Here is a 12,500-nt window from a genome sequence, read left to right on the forward strand (position 1 = left end):
ATATATATATGTGTGTGTGTGTGTGTGTGTGTGTGTATATACATATGTGTGGTATGTGTGTGTGTATTCTTTTCGAATATGTACCCATTTTCAACTACACTTTAGGTTGTAAGATTAGAAGTCTAAAAGGAAAATTCCATCTTCCCAATAACTTTTCCTTTTCCTCCTAGATACAAAATCCTGAAAACCTTTAAATTAAATACATCAGTACACGCATTTTCAGTATATATAACGTAAAAAGAAAGCAGTTTTATTTTTTTTATTTACACTTAAAAAACCGCAATTTTAATCGGAAATTCTCCATGAAAATATACTGTTCTCATTCATATTTCAGGAAAATACAGGCAGCCGTAATTTTACCATACTTTGTTCTTATATTTTACGGGTTGGTGACCGTAATATCACTCCTTTACGTCAATATATCCGTCTTTAAAATGGTAAAAATCCTGAAATAAATGTTGCCAGACATTTTATTATTATTATTATTATTATTATTATTATTATTATTATTATTATTATTATTATTATTATTATTATTTTTATTATTATTATTTTTATAATTATTATTATTATTATTATTACTTGCTAATCTACAACCCTAGTTGGAAAAGCAGGATGCTATAAGCCCGGGGGCTCCAACAGGGAAAATATCCCAGTGAGCGAAGGAAAGAAGGAAAAGTAAAACATTTTAAGAACAGTAACATAAAAATAAACATTTTCTATATAATCTATAAAAACTTAGCAACATTTTAACAGTGTATGTACACGTGCGAAAATACCTTTGCGTAAAATATATCTTTATGAATAAATCCAACGTCATCATAATTTTCGTGGGGAGACAAAAGGCGCAAGTTGACCTTTAGAACGCGACGTATTTTAACACGGTTATGATATACGACTTTTGTTGTTATTCTCGCCAGGTCTTTGTTTGTTATATTTCATGCAATTGTTTGTTATATTTCATGCAATTTTTTTTATATTTCATGCAATTATTTTTGATATTTCAGGCAATTGTTTGTTATATTTCATGCAATAGTTTGTTATATTTCATGCAATTATATGTTATATTTCATGCAATTTTTTGTGATATTTCATGCAATTATTTGTTATATTTCATGCAATTTTTTGTTATATTTCATGCAATTGCAATTCAAAAAGGATGCGTATACATTTTCACTTGACGGATATATAAACGAATAGTTGTATCGTATTTTGCGAAATCTAACCGAGGCCCTTTGCGTCAATAGGCGTAAGAGGGGATGATGATGATTTGTTTTTTTTAAAGTTTGTTATATTTCATGCAATTGCAATTCAAACCTGATGGGTATACATTTTCACTTGACATATATATAAACGAATAGTTGTTTCCTATTTGGCGAAATCTAACAGAGATCCCTTGCGTTAATGGGCGTAAGAGGGGATGATGATGATTTGTTTCTATAAAGAAAGTTTAAAGTAAGTTGGTTTGAAAAAATATAGTTTCCAAATCTTTATCTTGATACAGGTTCTGAGTCTTTATCTTAGTAAAGTTTCTAACTGTATTTTGATAGTTTTTAAATCTTTATTTTAATACAGTTTCTTAATGTTTACTTTTATACATTTTTTAAATCTATATAAACACAGATTCTAAATCTTTATTACAATATATTTCCGAAAACTTAATCAAAATGGTTTCTGAATCTTTATTTTATTACATTTTCTAAATCTTGATCTCAATACATTTTCTAAATTATTATTATTATTATTATTATTATTATTATTATTATTATTATTATTATTATTACTAGCCAAGCTACAACCCTAGTTGGGTAGCAGGATGCTATAAGCCCGGGGGCTCCAACAGGGAAAATATCCCAGTGAGGATAGGAAAGAAGGAAAAGTAAAACATTTTAAGAACAGTAACATAAAAATAAACATTTTCTATATAATCTATAAAAACTTAGCAACATTTTAACAGTGTATGTACACGTGCGAAAATACCTTTGCGTAAAATATATCTTTATGAATAAATCCAACGTCATCATAATTTTCGTTGGGAGACAAAAGTCGCAAGGTGACCTTTAGAACGCGACGTATTTTATCACGGTTATGATATACGACTTCTGTTGTTATTCACGCCAGGTCTTTGTTTGTTATATTTCTTGCAATAGTTTGTCATATTTCATGCAATTGTTTGTATATTTCATGCAATTATTTTTAATATTTCAGGCAATTGTTTGTTATATTTCATGCAATTGTTTGTTATATTTCTTGCAATTGTTTGTTATATTTCATGCAATTGTTTGTTATATTTCATGCAATTATTTTTAATATTTCAGGCAATTGTTTGTTATATTTCATGCAATTGTTTGTTATATTTCATGCAATTGTTTGTTATATTTCTTGCAATAGTTTGTTATATTTCATGCAATTGTTTGTCATATTTCTTGCAATTGTTTGTTATATTTCATGCAATTGTTTGTTATATTTTATGCAATTGCAATTCAAAAAGAATGCGTATACATTTTCACTTGACATATATATAAACGAATGGTTGTTTCGTATTTGGCGAAATCTAACAGAGTCCCTTTTGCGTTAATGGGCGTAAGAGGAGATGATGATGATTTGTTTTCTTTAAAGTTTGTTATATTTCATGCAATTGCAATTCAAACCTGATGGGTATACATTTTCACTTGACATATATATAAACGAAGAGTTGTATCGTATTTTGCGAAATCTAACCAAGGCCCTTTTGCGTCAATATGCGTAAGAGGAGATGATGATGATTTGTTTTCTTTAAAGACAGTTTAAAGTAATTTGGTTTGAAAAAATACAGTTTCTAAATCTTTATCTTAATACAGGTTCTGAGTCTTTATCTCATTACTGTTTCTAAATCTGTATTTTGATATAGTTTCTAGATCTTTATTTTAATACAGTTTATGAATCTTTATTTTAATATAATTTCTAAATCTTTATTTTAATATAGTTTCTATATCTTTATTTTTATACAGTTTCTAAATCTTTATTTTATAACAGTTTGTATATCTTTATTTTTATACAGTTTCTAAATCTTTATTTTAAGACATGTTATAAATCTTTATCTAAATACAGTGTCTAAATTATTATTTCAATACATTTTCTAAATCTTTATCCCAATAGAGTTTCTAAATCTTTATTTTAATAGTTTCCAAATCTTTATTTGTATACATTTTCTAAATCTTTATTTCAAATTTGTAAATCCTTATTTTTATAAATTTTCTAAATCTTTATAAATACAGTTTCTAAATGTTTATTTCAATATATTTTCTAAATCTTTATGTAAATACAGTTTCTAAATCTTTATTTTAATACATTTTTTAAATCTATATAAATGCAGTTCCTAATTGTTTATTTCAATATATTTTCTAAATATGTAAATACAGTTTCTAAATCTTTATTTTAATACATTTTCTAAATCTATATAAAGGCAGTTTCTAAATATTTTCTAAATGTTTATTTCAATATATTTTCTAAATATTTATGTAAAGACAGTTTCTAAATCTTTATTTTAATACATTTTTTAAATCTATATAAATGCAGTTTCTAAATGTTTATTTCAATATATTTTCTAAATATGTAAATACAGTTTCTAAATCTTTATTTTAATACATTTTCTAAATCTATATAAAGGCAGTTTCTAAATATTTATTCTAATACATTTTCTAAATATTTATTCTAATACATTTTCTAAATATTTAAATACAGTTTCTAAATCTTTATTTCAATACATTTTCTAAATCTGTATATAAATACAATTTCTAAATCTTACACACATACAGTCCCGTTTTAGTAGCATCTCTAATTGCTTTGTCTATCAGGATAATCTTTAATATATCATGCAATTGGAAATTTAACCCGTTCCATATCAATAAAATAACCCAGAATGTATGAATAAGGAAATTTATTTAGCTTTCGAAGGGACCATGTCACTTCCTCTTCAGAAAACAAAATTTTTATTTCTGAAGAGGAAGGGAGATGGTCCCTTCGAAAGCTGAATGAATTTCAATTTTCTTACATTCTGGGTTATTTTATCTATAAATACACGGAAAATTGTGTATTTTAATGTATGCGTTCCACATGCTTTTTAACCTGGTAGATATATAAACGAATAGATATATCGTAAATGTTTGTTTTCTTAAAGAAAGCTTAAAGTAACTTGCATTGGGAAAAAAATACATTTTCTAAATCTTTATCTGGCCCCAGTGAGTTTGGGTACACGAGAAAGAAAAATCTTCTTTGATAGCATCACCATTGGACGCTTCCTCCCCCCTCCCCCCCCCCCCCTCTTTCCGTCTTGCTGGCAATCAAGGCTAAACAGGTAATTATACGAAACAAAACATTGCCCAAAGTTCTTTAATTTCCGATCATGAGAAATCCCAGAACAAATATTGAGCTCCCACTAGTCGCCCTCCTTCATACTCCTGTTTGAACCTCATTCCTCTCTTCTGCCTCCTTATCTCTTGAGGACGTCCTCTGCTCCTGCTGTTGCTGCTGCTGCTCCTCCTCCTCTTCCTCCTCCTCCTCCTTTTAGGCTCTCCAGTCCCCCTCCTCCTCCAACTCCTCCTCCTCCTCCTCCTCCTCCACTAAGGCTGTCCACTCCCCCTCCTCCTCCAACTCCTCCTCCAACTCCTCCTCCTCCTCCACTAAGGCTGTCCACTCCCCCTCCTCCTCCAACTCCTCCTCCTCCTCCTCCTCCTCCTCCACAAAGGCTGTCCACTCCTCCATCTCCTCCTCCTCCACTAAGGCTGTCCACTCCCCCCTCCTCCTCTGCCTCTTCCTCCTCCACTTAGGCTGTCCACTCAAGGGAAGTCCAACTTTCTCCTCCTCTTGTGTTGTCTAACTCTCCTTCAGGGAAACTCCATGTCGATGTGTTGTTTCTTTGCCGTGAGAACAATCGGGAAGATGCTCTCCTCAGCGATGCTTAGGGCGAAGAGGAGATAAAAGAAAAGAGGTTTTATTGTTAACATTAAATAAACATCCAAAAATAAGTTGTTATACTCTTATTCCATTCAAGTATTTCATAACATGATTGTAGTTTACTGAGAAAAAGATTCATGCCATTCACATTCTTTGAATGTAAAAGGAAAAGATTTTGCTTCTAACATCAAACAAACATACAAAAACAAGTCGTTATACTCTTATTCCATCCAAGTATTTCATAACATTCATGATTATAGTTTACAATACTGGGAAAAAGATTCATACCACATCTGAAGAAAATCAGTAATTTTAATCGGAAATTCTCTGTAAAAATATAGTGTTCTCAACTGTATTTTTGTAAAATACAGACGACCGTAATTTTACCATACTTTGTTATTATATTTTACGGTTTGGTGACCGTAATATCACTCCTTTACGTTACTATATCCGTTTTTAAAACGGTAAATACCTGGCAACATTTATTCCAAGATTTTTTCTTTTTTTTTTTTTCTTTTTTTTTACGGCAAATCTAAACGGTGCATTCACATTCTTTAATTGTAAAAGGATAATATTTTACTTTTAACGTTGAACAAACATCCAGAATCAAGCATATTATTCCATCTAAATATTTCATAACATTCATGATTATCGTTTACTGAGAAAGAGATTCAAACCATTCACATTCTTTATTTGTAAAAAAAAAATATTCATTTAAAAGATTCAAACCAATCACATTCTTTATTTGTAAAACAAAAATATTTATATCATCGGTAAACATCAAAGGTAAAAACTATTCAACTTCCACAACATTTTTCCGACTCTTCACATTCTTCAGCATCTGCGTCTCCAACATTCCACAACATCAAAGATATAATAAGGCCTATTTTACATAGGACGGACATAGTCAGCTAAGCGTTTATGGAATTTTTATATTTTGTCCCATTTTCTTTCTTATTTTATCATTTGTGCATACATTAATGTCCGCTTTTTTTTATTCCACTAAGCTGTACCTATCGGCTTTGCTTTGTCTCAGTTTACCCTTTATTTGATTTTAAATTACCTTCACCAACGAAGTTGGAAGGAGGTTATGTTTTACCCCTTGTTTCTGTGTTTGTGTGTGTGTGTGTTTGTGAACAGCTTTCTGGCCACAATTTTAATCGTAGAGTAATGAAACTTGCAGGTATTAACTATTATGTAAAAAGCGGAAAATGATTAAATTTTGGAAAGTCAAGGTCAACTGTCAAGGTCATGGTCAAGCAATATGTCCAATTCACGTAACCAGCCATAAGTTTGGACATCGTTGTTACAGAGACTTCAAACTTGGTTGATATTTGAGTGAATGAAAATCCACGCCAATTAATACATGTTAAGATCAAAGGTCAAGGTCAAGCAAAAGGTTGAGAAATAAGCTGCCGTGGCGGAGGTCTGCACTCTGAGTGCCCCTCTAGTTTTCCAATTTATTTATTTTTCAAATTTTTATGTTTGTCTCTCCCGTTATCATACTGTACATGTATTTTAGCATTAGTATAAACTTACAGACCATGTCCTAGTTACCATATTCTATATAACCATTTTATAAACTCACAGACTATATCCTTCGTACCTTATTCTTTATAGCCACATTATTTAGTTATTCATTCATATTAGTATCATGATTGGATACAGGGCCCATTTTATTCATTTGTAACTTTTTCAGTTTCTTGAAGGAAATATTAGGAAATATTAGGAAATTATACATTTACAATTCTTACAATATACAGTATATTATATATGCCTCATAATGTATTTACAGGAATAATTTTTTTATTTAACATATACTGTACTTTAAAATGTTCTTCTGATTATGATATAATATATATAGATAAATCTATTCTCAAACTAAATCTTGTTTTGTTTTACTGCTATTTTAATCTCTCTCTCTCTCTCTCTCTCTCTCTCTCTCTCTCTCTCTCTCTCTCTCTCTCTCTCTCTCTCTGTTGTATTATAAAACGTCTTAAAGAAAGGAGAAAACCGAAGATTGTTTTAGCCAGTCTCCTATTGCAAATGGTTAAACACTCGAAATTGCAGTGAGATAATAATAATGAAAGTGGCACTGTCTGATCTATTTAGGTGCTGGACAAATGCAAGGGTTGAGGTGGCCTATTGAAAACGTCCCTATCTGGTGATCTGCCCGACTTGGGTTCGAGTCCCGCTTAAGTTTGATAGTTTCTTGTAGTGTCTGTAACCTTACTAACCTTCTTAGCTAAGGAAAGTGGGTTTAGGGGAACCTATGGGTCTAACTGCGGACTCATCACGAGCCGCTGCCTGGCCCTCCCTGGTCCTAGCTTGGGTGCAGAGGGGCCTGGGCGCTGATCATGTTTATATATGTCTTGCTAGCTAGGGCATTGTCACTGTCCCTTGACTCTGCCATTCACGAGTGGCCTTTAAACCTTAAACCTAGAGACACCATGCACTGTCCTGAAGATCTTCTCAACGGACAATAGGTTAACTTTGTAACACACAAGAAAAAAAATTATTACAAACCGATGCTTTGAAAATTTTAGACTTATTATAAACACCAAAATATTTATATAAAATAATGTTTATAATATAACAGAAGTAAATATGAGTGTAATAGTGCATATTTAGATGTATTCCTATGTATGCGTCAATGCGTAAATGAAGATATATATATATATATATATATATATATATATATATATATATATATATATATATATATATATATATATATACAGTATATATATATATATATATATATATATATATATATATATATGTATATATATATATATCTATATATATACTGTATATATATACATATACATATATATATATATATATATATATATATATATATATATATATATATATATATATATAGAGAGAGAGAGAGAGAGAGAGAGAGAGAGAGAGAGAGAGAGAGAGAGAGAGAGAGAGAGAGAGAGATTTCAATAGTGCATTGCCATTGACCCGTAAGTAATGACGATTACCCCGAAATCTAATTAATAAACCTATTGGTTTTTCACGGCCGAAGCCGAACTTTGTGATGTGGTTCATGAAAGGATGTACACTTTATTTGATTATAAGCATTCATTGCACTGATGGTTTTCCATTATGGTTGTCAATGCAGCTACGAAGTGGATGTTTTTAAATAAATACTTTATGGCCAATGAAAATTAATGAGCAAAGTATTGCAGTCGTGGCTTTGGCTATGTGTTTACGTAAACATGTCTCGTCTGTCTTTCTGTCCCTCTGTTTGTGTCTCTGTCCTTTGTCCTTCTGTGAAAGCCATGAAATTTTAAGTTTGAATACACACACGCATACACATATCCGGTCAGCTTCTGTCCCTCCGTCTGTCAGTGTCCTTTGTCGTTCTGTAAAAGCCATGAAATTCTAAGTTTGAATACACACACACACACACACACACACATATATATATATATTATATATATATATATATATATATATATATATATATATATATATATATATATATATATATATATATATATATATATTTATATGTATATATATATGCATATATATATATATATATATATATGTATATATATATATATATATATATATATATATATATATATGCATATATATATATATATATATATATATATATATATATATATATATATATATATATATATATATATATATATTTTCACACATACACACACAAAACAAATGCAACCGATTCTAGTTCACTGCAGGACAAAGACCTCAGACAAGTCAATTCATGTCTTGGGTTTGGGCAGTTTTAATCACCACGTTGGCCAATGCGGATTGGTGACGGTGGGAGATTTTCGTTCTGATTAGTACAGCTTTGCGGATCGTGGGGATACCCAAACCTTTTTTACCTCATTAACGTGTGTGTGTGTGTAATCATATATATATATATATATATATATATATATATATATATATATATATATATATATATATATATATATATGCATGGGAGAATATTGATAAACGTAATGGGTGTATGTATATCCATATACATACATACATAATTAAATAATTTGTGTAAACATAGGTCCTTACTTGAATACACATTAGCCGCATCCATTTGGATAATTAAAATCAAAATGAATATTCAATTGAATCTGAAACCACCTGAAATCCATTTTCCGTAGAGCAAAATATTGTACTTACTGTTTTCGAAGCTTTGCAGATTTGCACTTACATATCGGGAGTTACATCTTGTCATTTAATAATCTACTGAGAAGTTTTTAAAATAATTTGGTGGGAAAAGCAGTTTTTCTTAAAATATTCACATAAATAAGTAATTCCTGTATGAAAAGATTCCCGGCTAATATTCAAAAGGAATGATCTATTTATGTGAATATTTTCAGAAAAACTGCTTTCCCATCAAATTATTTTACAAACTCCTCAATGAATTATTAAATGAAAAGATTGCTCAGACTCTAAAAACACTTACAGTTACTAAACTAAAATTTTATGCTAGTTTTCCTTTTCTCCATGAAGATTTCCTCAGGGAAAAATTTACAGAAATCATCCAACAACACTTCATAGCTGTGGAAGTTAAACTCATCCCTAAGAACCCTCTCACAATTGGCTGGCTCTTCCACTTCAAGGATCGATTGAGTCCACATATGTCCTCTGGTGTTGTATATAAATATATTTGCCCAAAGTGTAACTCTGGGACCTACGTAGGATCTACCAAGAGGCTGTTAAAGGATAGAATTGATTCCCATAGAGGTGTTAGCTATCGAACTGGTTGCAGAATATCCAACCCTGAACAATCTAATATTCGGAATCATGCCAAAATAGGCAAACAAAATATTGACCAGAAAGATTTTACCATCATTGGTCAAGTGTCAAATAACTATGACTTATCTCTTCCTGAGTCAATATTGATCAAACTAGTTCCGTCGATAAATACCCAAGCTTCTTCCATTGAACAGTCTGACATAAGTCTTTTTATAGTTTATATAGGACATATCTGTTTTGCCATTGTTACTGTTTGTATAATGATTTATTGTTAATGTGGTCTCATCATTTATTTATTTCCTTATTTCCTTTTCTCACTGGGTTACTTTTCCCTGTTGGAGCCCTTGGGCTTATAGCATCTTGCTTTTCCAACTAGGGTTGTAGTTTGCCTAGTAATAATAATTATATTTGTCATACCCCTCTTTGGCTTATTTTCTTTCTCTTGTTGGCATTCAGTTTGTCATTACGCTTCTGCAAGGTTGCTTCCACTTATATATATATATATATATATATATATATATATATATATATATATATATATATATATATATATATCTTCTAATTTTCATTTGATTTTTAACTGATTTTTATTTTTTTTAAATGAACTTGTAAATAAAATTAACTGTTTCTTAGATATGTATGCATATGTTTGTATCTATATGTATACATATATATATATATATATATATATATATATATATATATAGAGAGAGAGAGAGAGAGAGAGAGAGAGAGAGAGAGAGAGAGAGAGAGAGAGAGAGAGAGAGAGAGAGAGAGAGAGATACATATGTATATATATACATATACATATACATATACATATACATATATAAACAGCATGTGTGTGTAATTTATAACACCTCCTACAAATGAAAATCCTCCCCAACTATCAATTTGTCCTTTCTCCCCCTACAGAGGCACGAGTGGCATTGACATAGACCTGCGGAGGGTTGACATCGACCAGTGTCCTTCGCCGGACGGGTCCACGACGCGAAATATTTTCGCGGACTCGGACAAGTGCAAAAACAGAACGACGCAGGTATGTTCACGGATGTGTCTTTGTTTGTTTGTTTTTTTTTTTATAGGATATTTGTCTTGCTTATATTTATGTCGTTTTTATTTCAGATATGTTATTTTATATATATTCTGGGATATTATGTGTCTTTATAATTTCTTGGAATAGATTATTTCTTACGTTTTTTTTTTTAATTTCTTTGAGGACATTTTTCTTTTTTATCCTTGTTTTCTTTTTTGGGGGGTCAGTGTTATTTTTTATATATTCTGGGATATGTATCTTTATAATTTCTTGGAATAGATTATTTCTTACGTTTTTTTTTTTATATCTTTGTGGAAATTGTTTTTTTTTTCTTTTTTTTTTTGGGGGGGGGTCAGTCTGTTATTTTTATATGTTCCGGGATATTATATATTCTCTTTTTTTTATTCCTTTTATTCTGGGATATTACATGTCTTTATAATTTCTGAGACCAATGGATTATTTCTTACATTTTTTGAAAATTCTTTGAGAAAATTTCTGGTTTTTTTTCTCTTGTCTTTTTTTTTCTGGGGGATTTTTTTGGTTTGCATTTTTTATTTTAAATTTTGTTTATCGTTTATTTCGTGATTTCTTGTTTATTTTCTTAGAAGGAAGCTGTAAACGTTAAGTAGGCAGTCTGAGTAAAGATCTGGAAGTGATTTAAGACGTCTTGGAACTACAGATTATCAATGATGTATTTCTTCTTTATATATATATATATATATATATATATATATATATATATATATATATATATATATATATATATATATATATATATCCATATAATTTCTAGGAACTACAGATTATATATGATGTATTTCTTCTTTTTCATCTTTTAGGTTGTTTCCCCATTTTGCTCTTCCACTTCACTCCCAAAAAAATATTATCAATTTTTTTTACTCGTATCTATACGAGCAAAGACTTATACTTTAGAGTCATTTTAGCGATATATGATATAATATATTGGTAATATGATAAATAACGTGACGAAATATTAAGCATTTGATATATATTTCACCCTCTTCTATAAAAAAAAGGACTAAAATCCATCTCTCCTTGAAAAGAATATTAGTCAAAAATAGATCAATTAATCATTGCCAACACTGGGAAGCGTCAACCAGGGTCTGTTTATTACACCCCAACAAAATGCATTCATAAACTAATACGATCGATGGAGCTTGTTGTTGTTGTTGTTGTTGTTGTTGTTATTATACTTATTATTATTATTATTATTATTATTATTATTATTATTATTATTAATATCATTGTTATTAGTATTATCATCATCATCATTATTATTATTGTTATTATTGTTATCATTATTATTGCTGTTATTATGCTTATTATTATTATCATTATTATTATTATTATTATTATTATTATTATTATTATTATTATTATTATTATCATCATTGTTATTATTATTATTATTATTATAATACTTATTATTACTATTATTATTATTATTATTATTATTATTATTATTATTATTATTATTATTACCTCTAAACAATCCAGCGATCGTTCGTTTGTTCGTTTAAAAATGCAAGACACGGGCTCTTGCAGCACATAAAAACAACTCGGCAATAAAAAAAATGCACCACTAATTATTAATTTACTTGAAAGTCATTCATTTATTACATGACGCTGATGATAATTATTCACTTTATTTTTTTCCGCCATGAACTTCATTATTGCCTGTCAGCGGGGGAATGGTGTTAATGGAGAAAATTGTATTTTTATCAGCCTTTATAATTAGTAATGAGTCATTACC

The 12,500-nt window shown here is 29.7% G+C and overlaps 1 protein-coding gene across 1 annotated transcript in view; it reads left to right on the top strand.

Annotated features, from left to right (window-relative positions):
• Positions 1 to 12,500, top strand: part of LOC137657340 (probable G-protein coupled receptor CG31760) — a 271,566-nt gene that overhangs the window by 124,171 nt on the left and 134,895 nt on the right. Inside the window, exon 3 of the mRNA XM_068391675.1 lies at positions 10,606 to 10,729. Within this exon, the coding sequence (XP_068247776.1) occupies positions 10,606 to 10,729 (124 nt within the window). The remainder of the gene's footprint in view (positions 1 to 10,605; positions 10,730 to 12,500) is intronic.

The sequence above is a fragment of the Palaemon carinicauda genome, chromosome 18 (assembly GCF_036898095.1).
Source record: "Palaemon carinicauda isolate YSFRI2023 chromosome 18, ASM3689809v2, whole genome shotgun sequence".
Taxonomy (NCBI): Eukaryota; Metazoa; Arthropoda; class Malacostraca; order Decapoda; family Palaemonidae; genus Palaemon; species Palaemon carinicauda.